This window comes from Oncorhynchus kisutch, linkage group LG20 (genome assembly GCF_002021735.2).
Source record: "Oncorhynchus kisutch isolate 150728-3 linkage group LG20, Okis_V2, whole genome shotgun sequence".
NCBI classification, from domain to species: domain Eukaryota; kingdom Metazoa; phylum Chordata; class Actinopteri; order Salmoniformes; family Salmonidae; genus Oncorhynchus; species Oncorhynchus kisutch.
Window position 1 is genome coordinate 10,797,883 of NC_034193.2, and position 15,786 is coordinate 10,813,668.

Below are 15,786 nucleotides of genomic sequence, written 5' to 3' on the forward strand. Positions count from 1 at the left end.
GTTTTCAACTCTCTATCTACCGCACTTGCTGTCTCTAACTAACTGAATGATCGGCTATGAAAAGCCAACTGACATTTACTCCTGAGGTGCTGACCTGTTGCACCCTCTACTACCGCTGTAATTATTATTATTTGACCCTGCTGGTCATCTATAAACGTTTGAACATCTTGGCCGTGTACTGTTTTAATCTCCACCCGGCACAGCCAGAAGAGGACTGGCCACCCCTCATAGTCTGGTTCCGCTCTAGGTTTCTTCCTATGTTCCTGCCTTTCTAGGGAGTTTTTTCTAGGCACTGTGCTTCTACATCTGCATTGCTTGCTGTTTGAGGTTTTAGGCTGGGTTTCTGTAGAGCACTATGCGATGTTGGCTGATGTAAAAAGGGCTTTATAAATACATTTGATTGATTGATTGACTTTGTTTTTCTCACAAATTTGAATATTGTCTCATCTCTGCAACTCCCCAACAGGCTCGGATGGCGAAGGTCAGGTCATGCTTCCTCCGAAGCATTACTTGCCAAAAACACGCTTCTTAAACAACCACCCACTTAACACGGAAGCCAGCCACACCACTTTGTCAGAGGAAACAACGTTCAACTGAGGACCGAGGTCAGCCTGTAGGCGCAAGGCCCGCCACAAGGAGTCGCTAGAGGGCGATGAGCCAAGTAAAGCCCCCCCGGCCAAACCCTTCCCATTATCTTCTTCAGATCATTACCATGAACTCTAGGAAACAGCATTCAGCAGGATTCAGCTTGTTGGTGGAGTAGTGCTGACCATAACACTCCCTTTATGATGGCCACTTTCTGCACACAACAGCACTCTCTCTTTCTCTCTGGTCAGAAACTAGTAAAACAGCAATTCCATGCAATGCAACACACATTCACACAAAGACATACAAACACAATCACATTAACGAGTCAACTAAATGATTATAATGTATTTTTTGATTGAATCTTTATTTAACTTGGCAAGTCATTTAAGAACACATTCTTATTTACAATGACGGCCTACCTCGGCCAAACCCGGACGACGCTGGGCCAAATGTGCGCCGCCCTATGGGACTCCCAATCACAGCCGGATGTGATACAGCCTGGATTTGAACCAAGGACTGTAATAACACCTCGTGCACTGAGATGCAGTGCCTTAGATTGCTGCGCCACTCAAAACCAGCCACTAGGGGCAACAGCGAGCGCTATTACCTTCAAGTACGCTAACGGCTTCTAGGGTGTCGTGGATGGGTGTAAAAGCTGAGCTCTGGCACCCAAGCTTGCATTGTCTATCCCAGTGCTTAGGCAATTGTTTTTTTCTGCTGTTTTAAGCCTTTCCAAATTTTAACCCTAAAAGAACAATGCCTGCCAGCCTCATATTCATCATCTCCAGCACCATACCAGTGTCTACATTATGTGAAAACAACACGTTTCTATGATCTGGCGTAAAAAGACAAGATGAAAGGTCTTTAAAAAGAAATGCAGATTAAAAGTAATAAGCGTTGCAACAAGTTTCTAGCCCAAGAGAGGGTATCCTCTCGCTCCCCACATCACCTGAATCTCATAGTGTTGATGTCATCAGGTATAACATTTTTGGAATTACCAGTTGCCACATTTCTTCTATAACTTGTTCTCCATCTCCTTTTTAAATAGGGAGACACATTTTTTTCAGCAATCTCATCAGCTCTCTCTTGTCCCTATGCAGCAGACATATGTTGAGAAATATAAATATAAAATCACAGTATCGAATCGCAATACATACAGAATCGTGAGAATCGCAATCCTTTGAGTATCGTGATAATAATGTATTGTGAGGTCCCTACTAAGCATAGAGGCTCACTCCAATGCATTATACAAGACATGGGCTCAGTCCCAACGGTGTCAACTCGCTCCTTTTTCATTAAAACTGAATGGCCTTGTAGGAAACTGTGCCCTAGCTTCTGGCATTCTGCATTCTGCAAAAAATGGCTGCTTTGGCCCAATGAGTTTTTCTGCTGTGTTGTTATGCTTGTGCAATAGCTTGTTGATGAGCCAACATGGGTCATAGGGGATACACAAGTTATTAAATTGATGCATGAAACCAATTTGTAAAAAAGCGAGAAAAGATGGAAATTGTGTAATGACAATTTGAACGAGATGTCATTTATCTTGCAAAAAAAAATATTAATTCCTTTGAGGCATCGCTCTCTTGCTTTCTCTTCCCATTCTCACACACACACAAACAAACACCCCTGACTCTCTCTCTCCCTCTCTCTCTCAACAACATAAACATATCGGATTGACCATCTGATCTGATTGACATTTCATCTTGTACGTATAATATCCGTCTCACTCGTCCTTTGTCTTTGTGTGTCCGCCAGTTCCAAGCTGAGAGGCCATACCATTTCAACATGGCTGCCAGGTCACTGACTGTGACAGGAGCCCATCTGCTTACAGGCACATCAAATCTGTGTCTCTCCTGTCAGCTCTGGCCCTGGCAGAGGGCCACTGAACTATACAGTTTCGGAGGAGGCAGTTGAAACACACTTATCCCTCTGTAGTTTAATCCGTAGGCAATGCTAACTACCTCTTGACAAAGGATCTAAGCCCAATTTGCTGGCTAGTGTTGTTTTGATGAGGGAAGAAATAAGGAGGCTAACATGGCTCTACAGCAGAACTAGTATTTACTAACATACATTAAAAACGTCTTAGGGCTAGGCCCCCTTTTTTTCACCACTTCCTGTCTGAATGACGTGCCCAAAGTAAACTGCCTTTAGCTCAGGCCTTGAAGCCAGGAGATGCATATAATTGGTACCATTGGAAAGGAATCACTTTGAAGTTTGTAGAAATGTTAACATAATGTAGGAGAATATAACACAATAGATATTATAGGAGAAAATGCTAAGAAAAACCTACTGCAATTTTAGTTTTTTGAGAGAAGATCCTCTTAGAAATATAAGAGTATGGTCATTTTGAAAATCATATTGAGAAAGCTCCCAGGATGCAATTCCTATGGCCTCCACAGGGTGCCAGCAGTCTATGTTCAAGGATTCAAGCTAACTTTAAAAACGAATCAGAAATATCAGTTTAAGCTTCCAGCCGATATAAGACACTTCTATGTACATAAATGTTTAAAATCCATATTATTTATGATTATTTATTTGAATTGCGCAGCCTCCAGTGTCACCGGAAGATGTCCCATAACCATCATAACATTCCGTAAACATCCAAAATAAGCATCCTACTTCCTGATGTGATACTTGTCCAGCTAAATTCAAGGTCAAAAGATGACTTGTTCATTCTGTATTGTATTCCAGAGAAGCAAAAGCCCCTGGGATAGCTTGTGTCCTCTGGGTCCTCTGAGCTGTCTTCAGACTCCATCACACAAAAGAAGCAACCGGAAGCCAAGAGGTGACTGTGCCCTCTCTAAAGCTCCTATGACCTACACTATCTCCACTACCTCCTTATATGGGCCTACACATGAAGTACCCACTCTAAAACCCCATTGACCTCCAATCTCCTCAATACGACTTATATGGGCACAGGAAATAATAGCAGCTAGGACATCCTCAGAACGGGTTTACTGTAATTATGTTTATCTAAGGCTGAGTAAACAACAGACAGGAAGGAACCACAAGGAGAGGAGTGATGTGCGGTTCGCTCTGCATAAGAGCATCTGCTAAATGACTCAAATGTAGACGTAAATGACTCTTTAGACTCGAGAATCCCAATTAATTTTTCCCGAGTGACTTGGTCATTTTAGTTGTTCGTTTGACCTGCTGGTGCTGGCCACAAGGAGTGCTACAGCAGGACTAACACGCGTTCCCCCGGCTCAGCGGCCCGGCTCAGCGGCCCGGCTCAGCGGCCCGGCTCAGCGGCTCCAGAGACGTGCTTCGACCACCAACTGTCTGCCGTATAGATCATGAGCATAGAGAAGAAAAATACAATTGTTTCCAACTGATAACTATTCGAATGACTCCACTGAGTTGACTATTGTTAGGATGGACACTCGAGAACAGACGGTCTGGGGTGCTGCCTGGGTGCTGTATTCGGTGAACGATATTGTGCTTATCTTCCTCACGACAGTCCGCCAGGATTCATTCACAATCCAGTCCGGTTACGGCCACAACTAGATCTAATTTCAAATGTATCAAGATATGAATATTGATTGTATGAATAGCAGTCAACACGTGTACATAGGTTAAAACATGTGTTGACCAGCCTAAGTAATAAATGACAGCACCCGTAGGGGTGAACGAGAGCTTTCCGTTGATCGTTTGCCCTTTAGCAGATTCTACATGCTGAGGGCCTCACTGTCTCAAGTGAACAAAATTAGTTCAAAGATTCATTGAACATATCAGCATCCAGTAAAAAGAGCCGAACTTCCCATCACGAGAGGAGAGGAGATGAGAGGTAGGTCAATGCTCTGGTGGAGTACTAGACAATGTGGAACCCCAACTCAGTTCAAACATGAGGCCTAACGAGGCATGAAGAACACAATGAAATTCTCCATCTTGTTAATGCCAAGTCGATAACAATGTGAGAGTATGGGGGGGTTAAGGGTCTGTGTGCTGTGTAAGTGTGCACATGTCTTGCGTGCATGTGTGTTTTCACTTGCAATTGTGCGTCCATACATCCATGTGCGCTGGTGTGTGTGTACACGTGTTGTGTGCGTGTGTTTGAGCAAGCACGTTGCTAACACCAATTCGATAACCATGTGGGGAAAGGGCTTAACAATGAGTGTGATGTCTCTGATAGGCCTATTCCAGAGCAGAGCTCATTACAAAGACTAGGATGGGAGTCCCTGGAGCAGTGGAGCCCTAGAACCCTGGAGCACTGGAGCATTGGAGCACTGGAGCAGTGGAGCCCTAGAACCCTGGAGCACTGGAGCAGTGGAGCCCTGGAGCAGTGGAGCACTAGAACCCTGGAGCAGTGGAGCCTTAGAACCCTGGAGCAGTGGAGCAGTGGAGCAGTGGAGCCCTAGAACCCTGGAGCAGTGGAGCAGTGGAGCCCTAGAACCCTGGAGCAGTGGAGCAGTGGAGCCCTAGAACCCTGGAGCCCTGGAGCAGTGGAGCAGTGGAGCAGTGGGGCCATAGAACCCTGGAGCCCTGGAGTAGTAGAGCAGTGGAGCAGTGGAGCCCTAGAGCCCTGGAGCAGTGGAGCAGTGGAGCAATAGAAGCCTGGAGCAGTGGAGCAGTGGAGCCATAGAACCCTGGAGTAGTGGAGCAGTGGAGCCATAGAACCCTGGAGCAGTAGAGCAGTGGAGCCCTAGAACCCTGGAGCTGTGGAGCCATAGAACCCTGGAGCAGTGGAGCAGTGGAGCCCTGGAGCAGTAGAGCAGTGGAGCAGTGGAGCCATAGAACCCTGGAGCCCTGGAGTAGTAGAGCAGTGGAGCAGTGGAGCAGTGGAGCACTGGAGCCCTGGAGCAGTGGAGCACTAGAACCCTGGAGCAGTGGAGCCTTAGAACCCTGGAGCAGTGGAGCAGTGGAGCAGTGGAGCCCTAGACCCCTGGAGCAGTGGAGCAGTGGAGCCCTAGAACCCTGGAGCAGTGGAGCAGTGGAGCCCTAGAACCCTGGAGCCCTGGAGCAGTGGAGCAGTGGAGCAGTGGAGCCATAGAACCCTGGAGCCCTGGAGTAGTAGAGCAGTGGAGCAGTGGAGCCCTAGAGCCCTGGAGCAGTGGAGCAGTGGAGCAATAGAAGCCTGGAGCAGTGGAGCAGTGGAGCCATAGAACCCTGGAGTAGTGGAGCAGTGGAGCCATAGAACCCTGGAGCAGTAGAGCAGTGGAGCCCTAGAACCCTGGAGCTGTGGAGCCATAGAACCCTGGAGCAGTGGAGCAGTGGAGCCCTGGAGCAGTAGAGCAGTGGAGCAGTGGAGCCATAGAACCCTGGAGCCCTGGAGTAGTAGAGCAGTGGAGCAGTGGAGCCCTAGAGCCCTGGAGCAGTGGAGCAGTGGAGCCATAGAACCCTGGAGCAGTGGAGCAGTGGAGCCCTAGAGCCCTGGAGCAGTGGAGCAGTGGAGCCATAGAACCCTGGAGCAGTGGAGCAGTGGAGCCCTAGAACCCTGGAGCAGTGGAGCACTGGAGCCCTAGAACCCTGGAGCAGTGGAGCCCTAAAACCCTGGAGCAGTGGAGCAGTGAAGCCCTAGAACCCTGGAGCAGTGGAGCAGTGGAGCCCTAGAACCCTGGAGCAGTGGAGCAGTGGCGCTCTAGAACCCTGGAGCAGTGGAGCCCTAGAACCCTGGAGCAGTGGAGCAGTGGAGCCCTAGAACCCTGGAGCAGTGGAGCCCTAGAACCCTGGAGCAGTGGAGCCCTAGAATCCTGGAGCCCTGGAGAAGTGGAGCCCTGGAGAAGTGGAGCAGTGGAGCCCTAGAACCCTGGAGCCCTGGAGAAGTGGAGCCCTGGAGAAGTGGAGCAGTGGAACCTTGAATCCCTGAATCTCTGGACCCCAGAACCCTGGAGCACTGGAGCCCTGGAACCTTAGAGCTTTGGAGCCTTGGAGCAGTGGAGCCCTAGAGCCCTGAAGTAGTGGATCCCTGGAGCCCTGGAGCACTGGAGCAGTGGCCTGTACGTCTGTGATAATTACATTCTTATGTTGCAGCATGCCTATCAACCATGATACTCTCGGTCGGATTGTGCTTGGTTCTGGACATGACATTTCCAGAGGGAGTGGCTTGTTTATGGTCATGTTCCTCCCTCACTCCCCTTTCGATCACTCCCTCCCTTTCATTCTCGCTCTCTTTATTTTGACATTCACTCACAACAGTCCAATTACCACCAGTGAAAGTGACCTTCCACACACAAACACACACACACATCATCTGTTACTTGACACTAATGAACCTTTAGCTGACCTCAACAGTAGTGAGAGAGAATGACAGTGACTCACTCAAGAATTAAACGTCAGGGTGGACATTGCTAGGAGTGTGTGTGTGTGGGTGTGTGGGTGTGTGGGTGTGTGGGTGTATGTGTGCGTACATTCAAGTGTGTGTGTGAACATGTATGCATACCTGCATTCAAGTGTTTGTGTGTGTGTGTGTGTGTGTGTGTGTACAGGTACCACTGCAGCCAAAGACAGCCCTCTAACTACCCCCTGGTGTGAGTAGAGGACGTTAGCATAATAGCCAATCAGATTGCAGTGAGGCAGCTGTCATTGGTGTCAGTGATGGGCTCTTGTCTAAGGGGGAGGGAATGTATCTCTAATCTCTCTAGGTGGCCTGCTGCGTCCCAACATCATTCAAACTACAGTAAGTAGTTTTGAGCAGAGGGAGAGAGTGTGTGTCTGGGGTGTATGCGTGCATGTGTCTGCGTGTCTGTCTGCGTGTCTGTCTGCGTGTCTCTCTGCGTGTCTGAGGAGAGGAGAGGAGAGGAGAGGAGAGGAGAGGAGAGGAGAGGAGAGGAGAGGAGAGGAGAGGAGAGGAGAGAGAGAGAGAGAGAGAGAGAGAGGAGAGAGAGAGAGAGAGAGAGAGAGAGAGAGAGAGAGAGAGAGAGAGAGAGAGGAGAGAGAGAGTATTTGTATGTGTGTGTGTCACCAAAGATTTGATTGACATGACTATGAAAATGCAGAGGGCCCTTGACACAACATGGGGCATGAGAATCATGTACCACTCACCCACCTGGACAGCATACAGGAGGTGGTGGTGGGTGTAATGGGTGGAGGCCTGGGGTTGAGTCTGAGGGATGTGGAGCTGCATACATCAACACAGAACTGAATGGGCTGCATACATCAACACAGAACTGAATGGGCTGCATACATCAACACAGTACTGAATGGGCTGCATACATCAACACAGTAACAGTACTGAATGGGCTGCATACATCAACACAGTAACAGTACTGAATGGGCTGCATACATCAACACAGTAACAGTAATGAATGGGCTGCATACATCAACACAGTAACAGTAATGAATGGGCTGCATACATCCACACAGTACTGAATGGGCTGCATACATCAACACAGTACTGAATGGGCTGCATACATCAACACAGTACTGAATGGGCTGCATACATCAACACAGTACTGAATGGGCTGCATACATCAACACAGTACTGAATGGGCTGCATACATCAACACAGAACTGAATGGGCTGCACACATCAACACAGTAACAGTACTGAATGGGCTGCATACATCAACACAGTACTGAATGGGCTGCATACATCCACAAAGTACTGAATGGGCTGCATACATCAACACAGAACTGAATGGGCTGCATACATCAACACAGTAACAGTACTGAATGGGCTGCATACATCAACACAGAACTGAATGGGCTGCATACATCCACACAGTACTGAATGGGCTGCATACATCAACACAGTAACAGTAATGTTTATTACAGAATGTAATTCAATCTGGACTCATTAAAGACTAATGGGGAGCATGGTGGAGAAAGAAAGATGGAGGAAGAGAGAGAGAGAGACACACAACTCATCAGCAGGGGCACACTGCCCTCCAGGCCACCTACAGCATCCGATGTCACAGGAAGTCCAAAAAGATCATCAAGAACATCAACCATCTGAGCCACAGCCTGTTCACCCCGCTATCATCCAGAAGGCGAGGTCAGTACAGGTGCATCAAAGCAGGGACTGAGAGACTGAAAAACAACTTCTATCTCAAGGCCATCAGACTTACAGGCCTCCACCCAGTGACTTGCCCTGAACTTAGTCACTGTCACTAGCCGGCCACCACCCGGTTACTCATCCCTGCACCTTAGAGGCTGCTACCCTATGTACTGTACATAGACATGGAACACTGGCCACTTTAATGTTTACATACTGTTTTACCCATTTCATATATATATATATTCTAGTCAATGTCACTTTGACACTGCTCATCCTAATATGTGGCCCGATTCAGGAAACACATGTCACGACTTCACAGGACAGCTGTTTGAACGTTTAAACCAATGTTTTCATCAAAATGTGTTTTTGGGCAGAAATGCCTTGTTGAACATGTGAACTTTTCATGTGCCTTGATATCGAACTTGTACGCCATCTGTAAATATGAAAAACAATTGTTAAATTAGGAGCTTAGTTGGTTTAGCCACAGAAAAAGTGGGCAACCTTTCCGCTAGCCATGATTGGCTGAGATAATAAGTGGGCTGGATATGCCGAGAGATCAGTTTGGATTGGTCTACCGTATAGCACACGTCTGTCTATTAGAGCTGGTCAGTATGTTTAGATAATCATGTCGAATGCGGATTTAAAAAAATGTATTGCTTAGTAAAACTGCATAAACCTAATGTCAAGTGCACTGTTAGCTAGCTAACGTTAGCTGACTGGCTCGCGAGCTAACGTTAGCTGACTGGCTCGCAAGCTAACGTTAGCTGACTGGCTCGCGAGCTAACGTTAGCTGACTGGCTCGCGAGCTAACGTTATGTATATGCTTTCCACTTTCTGGAGAACCGAGTTTTGAAATCAGTGGAATTGGAGTATAATAGCTAAGGAGATGGAAGAAAACATCCGTCTGGATTACATCATCAAAATAAGGCGACCACGAACTGCATCAGACAGGAGACGCGTCCAACCCTGATGTATACTGGTAAGATTATCAGATATTACACATTTCTAATTTTGACAGAAAGTTGTTTAATTGCAAGTGTACTGTGTACTGTTAGCTAGCTAATGTTACGTCATGTGTTGGGACTCATTGTTTACCTGGCTAGCTATCTAGCTACATGTCTTAACAAGAAACCACAGAGATAGCGATAGGGCGAGTAATGTTCAGTGAGCTATTCTCTCTCTCTTAGATGTCTGGAAGTACCTGGCAAGTTTGTACAGAACAGTGGATCAACCCTTAAAGAGGTGTGTGGGGCTAAGGCTTAAGAGGGTGTGAACAATGCTGAATGGGTGGGGCTAAGGCTTAAGAGGGTGTGAACAATGCTGAATGGGTGGGGCTAAGGCTTAAGAGGGTGTGAACAATGCTGAATGGGTGGGGCTAAGGCTTAAGAGGGTGTGAACAATGCTGAATGGGTGGGGCTAAGGCTTAAGAGGGTGTGAACAATGCTGAATGGGTGGGGCTAAGGCTTAAGAGGGTGTGAACAATGCTGAATGGGTGGGGCTAAGGCTTAAGAGGGTGTGAACAATGCTGAATGGGTGGGGCTAAGGCTTAAGAGGGTGTGAACAATGCTGAATGGGTGGGGCTAAGGCTTAAGAGGGTGTGAACAATGCTGAATGGGTGGGGCTAAGGCTTAAGAGGGTGTGAACAATGCTGAATGGGTGGGGCTAAGGCTTAAGAGGGTGTGAACAATGCTGAATGGGTGGGGCTAAGGCTTAAGAGGGTGTGAACAATGCTGAATGGGTGGGGCTAAGGCTTAAGAGGGTGTGAACAATGCTGAATGGGTGGGGCTAAGGCTTAAGAGGGTGTGAACAATGCTGAATGGGTGGGGCTAAGGCTTAAGAGGGTGTGAACAATGCTGAATGGGTGGGGCTAAGGCTTAAGAGGGTGTGAACAATGCTGAATGGGTGTAGACAAAGAAGGGTTCTCCAATAGTAGTACCAAAACATTGAAAGACGGTTTTCACAAAAGTGAGTTTACAAATTGATCAACTTTAAAAGCAGAATTACTTTCCCATTGTTCCTCAATGTAGTGTGTGATTTACCATTTTGTAGCTCTGATTCTCTACTTGTATACAATGTAAGAAGCAGACATTCAAATGTTGATGCAATAACATCTGCTAAATACTGTATGTGAATGAGTAGTGGAGAGGGTAGCAGGTTTTAAGTTCCTCGGCATACACATCACAGACAAACTGAATTGGTCCACTCACACAGACAGCATCGTGAAGAAGGCGCAGCAGCGCCTCTTCAACCTCAGGAGGCTGAAGAAATTCAGCTTGTCACCAAAAGCACTCACAAACTTCTACAGATGCACAATCGAGAGCATCCTGGCGGGCTGTATCACCGCCTGGTACGGCAACTGCTCCGCCCTCAACCGTAAGGCTCTCCAGAGGGTAGTGAGGTCTGCACAACGCATCACCGGGGGCAAACTACCTGCCCTACAGGACACCTACACCACCCGATGTTACAGGAAGGCCATAAAGATCATCAAGGACATCAACCACCCGAGCCACTGCCTGTTCACCCCGCTATCATCCAGAAGGCGAGGTCAGTACAGGTGCATCAAAGCTGGGACCGAGAGACTGAAAAACAGCTTCTATCTCAAGGCCATCAGACTGTTAAACAGCCACCACTAACATTGAGTGGCTGCTGCCAACACACTGACAATGACACTGACTCAACTCCAGCCACTTTAATAATGGGAATTGATGGGAAATGATGTAAATATATCACTAGCCACTTTAAACAATGCTACCTTATATAATGTTACTTACCCTACATTATTCATCTCTTATGCATACGTATATACTGTACTCTATATCATCGACTGCATCCTTATGTAATACATGTATCACTAGCCACTTTAACTATGCCACTTTGTTTACATACTCATCTCATATGTATATACTGTACTCGATATCATCTACTGTATCTTGCCTATGCTGCTCTGTACCATCACTCATTCATATATCCTTATGTACATATTCTTTATCCCCTTACACTGTGTATAAGACAGTAGTTTTGGAATTGTTAGTTAGATTACTTGCTGGTTATTACTGCATTGTCGGAACTAGAAGCACAAGCCTTTCGCTACACTCGCATTAACATCTGCTAACCATGTGTATGTGACAAATAAAATTTGATTTGATTTGATTTGACCAATAAAATTTGATTTGATTTGAAATAGAGAGAGAGAGAGAGACAGAGTGAGAGAGAGAGAGACAGAGAGAGACAGAGACAGAGAGACAGAGACAGAGAGAGAGAGAGAGAGAGAGAGAGAGAGAGAGAGAGAGAGAGAGAGACAGAGAGAGACAGAGAGAGAGAGAGAGAGAGAGAGAGAGAGAGAGAGAGAGAGAGAGAGAGAGAGATGACACAGGAAGGTCGAAGTGGAATCAGAGCCAAGACAAATCAGCCTCATCAAAGATGAACAGAGAGATTGGCCTTGGCCAATAACTGTGGCACTGTTTGGTTTCAGTAAGGGCAGAGGAGTGGTGGGAAGGAGTGGAGAGGGGTTGTTACTCACTAGGCACTCTGTTGATGGCTCGGAGGGGTCTCAGAACTCGAACTGTTCTCACTGCCGAGAAACTGACATTCTGCAGGTTCAGAGAATACTCCAGCATCCTAGAACAAAACAAACACAAACACTGTTAGTAGCATGCCATAGTCCACTGCAAAATGTCTTGCTTTCTGTGAACTGTGCAACATCCGCTATTGCCCTCAAATTCAAATATCAACATTGGATCCACTTCCATTGCTTCATTTTGTTATTCCCTTCTAATTAGGGACTGATTTAGACCTGGGACACCACGTGGGTGATTCTCTACTAATTAGGGACTGACTTAGACCTGGGACACCACGTGGGTGATTCTCTACTAATTAGGGACTGACTTAGACCTGGGACACCACGTGGGTTATTCTCTACTAATTAGGGACTGACTTAGACCTGGGACACCACGTGGGTGATTCTCTACTAATTAGGGACTGACTTAGACCTGGGACACCACGTGGGTGATTTCCTTCTAATTAGGGACTGATTTAGACCTGGGACACCACGTGGGTGATTCTCTTCTAATTAGGGACTGATTTAGACCTGGGACACCACGTGGGTGATTCCGTTCTAATTAGGGACTGATTTAGACCTGGGACACCACGTGGGTGATTCTCTACTAATTAGGGACTGACTTAGACCTGGGACACCACGTGGGTGATTCTCTTCTAATTAGGGACTGACTTAGACCTGGGACACCACGTGGGTGATTCTCTTCTAATTAGGGACTGACTTAGACCTGGGACACCACGTGGGTGATTCTCTTCTAATTAGGGACTGACTTAGACCTGGGACACCACGTGGGTGATTCTCTTCTAATTAGGGACTGACTTAGACCTGGGAATCCACGTGGGTGATTCTCTTCTAATTAGGGACTGACTTAGACCTGGGACACCACGTGGGTGATTCTCTTCTAATTAGGGACTGACTTAGACCTGGGACACCATGTGGGTGATTCTCTTCTAATGAGGGACTGACTTAGACCTGGGACACCACGTGGGTGATTCTCTACTAATTAGGGACTGACTTAGACCTGGGACACCACGTGGGTGATTCTCTACTAATTAGGGACTGATTTAGACCTGGGACACCACGTGGGTGATTCTCTTCTAATTAGGGACTGACTTAGACCTGGGACACCACGTGGGTGATTCCGTTCTAATTAGGGACTGATTTAGACCTGGGACACCACGTGGGTGATTTTCTTCTAATTAGGGACTGACTTAGACCTGGGACACCACGTGGGTGATTCCCTTCTAATTAGGGACTGATTTAGACCTGGGACACCGCGTGGGTGATTCCCTTCTAATTGGGGACTGATTTTGACCTGGGACACCACGTGGGTGATTTCCTTCTAATTAGGGACTGATTTAGACCTGGGACACCACGTGGGTGATTCCCTTCTAATTGGGGACTGATTTAGACCTGGGACACCAGGTGGGTGATTCACTTCTAATTAGGGACTGATTTAGACCTAGGACACCAGGTGAGTGATTCACTTCTAATTAGGGACTGATTTAGATCTGGGACACCAGGTGAGTGATTCCCTTCTCATTAGGGACTGATTTAGACCTGGGACACCAGGTGGGTGATTCCCTTCTCATTAGGGACTGATTTAGACCTGGGACACCAGGTGGGTGATTCCCTTGTAATTAGGGACTGATTTAGACCTGGAACACCAGGTGGGTGATTCCCTTCTAATTAGGGACTGACTTAGACCTGGGACACCACGTGGGTGATTCCCTTGTAATTAGGGACTGATTTAGACCTGGGACACCAGGTGGGTGATTCCCTTCTAATTAGGGACTGATTTAGACATAGGACACCAGGTGGGTGATTCACTTCTAGTTAGGGGACCAGGTGGGTGATTCACTTCTAGTTAGGGGACTGATTTAGACCTAGGACACCAGGTGGGTGATTCACTTCTAGTTAGGGGACTGATTTAGACCTAGGACACCAGGTGGGTGATTCACTTGTAGTTAGGGGACTGATTTAGACCCAGGACACCAGGTGGGTTATTCACTTCTAGTTAGGGACTGATTTAGACCTGGGACACCAGGTGAGTGATTCACTTCTAGTTAGGGGACTGATTTAGACCTAGGACACCAGGTGAGTGATTCACTTCTAATTAGGGACTGATTTAGACCTAGGACACCAGGTGGGTGATTCCCTTCTAGTTAGGGGACTGATTTAGACCTAGGACACCAGGTGGGTGATTCACTTCTAATTAGGGACTGATTTAGACCTAGGACACCAGGTGAGTGATTCCCTTCTCATTAGGGACTGCTTTAGACCTGGGACACCAGGTGGGTGATTCCCTTTTAATTAGGGACTGATTTAGACCTGGGACACCAGGTGGGTGATTCCCTTCTAATTAGGGACTGATTTAGACCTGGGACACCAGGTGGGTGATTCCCTTCTAATTAGGGACTGATTTAGACCTGGGACACCAGGTGGGTGATTCCCTTCTAATTAGGGACTGATTTAGACCTGGGACACCAGGTGGGTGATTCCCTTCTAATTAGGGACTGATTTAGACCTGGGACACCAGGTGGGTGATTCCCTTCTAATTAGGGACTGATTTAGACCTGGGACACCACGTGGGCACAATTACTGATCTGGTAGAACAGAAAAGCAGCAGTAGACCTTCTAGGGAAAGATCCAAAAATGAAAAGCCTCCGGAGGCTAAATGTTGTAACAATGCGGAGGGCTCCGTATAGCTCACATTGACATGATTGGTTGATGGTGGGTGGGTGGGGGCGGGACGTCCTGAATAAACACAAACTCTCTTCCTTGACAACTTTCTTGACAACAGCTCTGTGCTGCTCGGCGAAGCGCATGAAGTTTGAATGCCCTGACTTCTGCACAGGCCGTATCACCGTAAATGCTGCAGGGTCAATGCAGACGCCTTTAAGAGTTGAATAGCTCTGCTCTATTGTCTATGCATGCTATCTGCGCTGAGAGTGAGACCGTCATAAGGAACTGCATTAAAATGTGATCAATCACAGAGTAAATGTAAAACATAATCTCTAATTACTTTACTAATGTCTCATTTCTCATTTCCAAGCTTGGCAATTTCCTCAACTTTTCTGAGTGTGTCTGGTTGTAATAAGTGTGTCCGACGGAGATGCATGCATGCATACACACACACACACACACACACACACACACAGACACACACACACAGACACACACACACACACACACACACCCTAGGCGACCAGCGAGCACATGCCACTGTGTATCCCTCTTCAAACATCAACAGCAGAGTGACTCACTGGTCATTGAGGGAGGAGGACGTTATAAAGACAAGACTATAAGATCATGGATGTTATTAACCTTCTGAGAGGAAAGGCTTGTATGATCTACTGCAGTGACTGTGAGTGGCTGTGGGAGTTCTTAGAAGCATTGCAGTGGAGTAGAGGGGGTTGCACAGAGGGAGGGAGGGAGGGAGGGAGGGAGGGAGGGAGGGAGGGAGGGGAGGGAGGAGGGAGGGAGGGAGGGGAGGGAGGGAGGGAGGGAGGGGGAGGGAGGGAGAGGGGAGGGAGGTAGCCATACTAGAGCCATACTGAGAGACGTCCAACTCAACACTCTCTGGTTCTGTCCTTCTTTGTCTCTTGAAGAGTACATCATGTTTCTTATTTTCTATCTTCCATACTTAGCTGACATGTCAGATTACCAGTGTACTTTCAGAGAGCCAGGCGCATGCAAGGATACAA

The 15,786-nt window shown here is 47.2% G+C and overlaps 1 protein-coding gene across 1 annotated transcript in view; it reads right to left on the reverse strand.

Annotated features, from left to right (window-relative positions):
- LOC109866076 (voltage-dependent T-type calcium channel subunit alpha-1G-like) overlaps positions 1-15,786 on the reverse strand; it is a 190,771-nt gene that overhangs the window by 140,723 nt on the left and 34,262 nt on the right. The window contains exon 3 of the mRNA XM_031799296.1: positions 12,044-12,141. Within this exon, the coding sequence (XP_031655156.1) occupies positions 12,044-12,141 (98 nt within the window). The remainder of the gene's footprint in view (positions 1-12,043; positions 12,142-15,786) is intronic.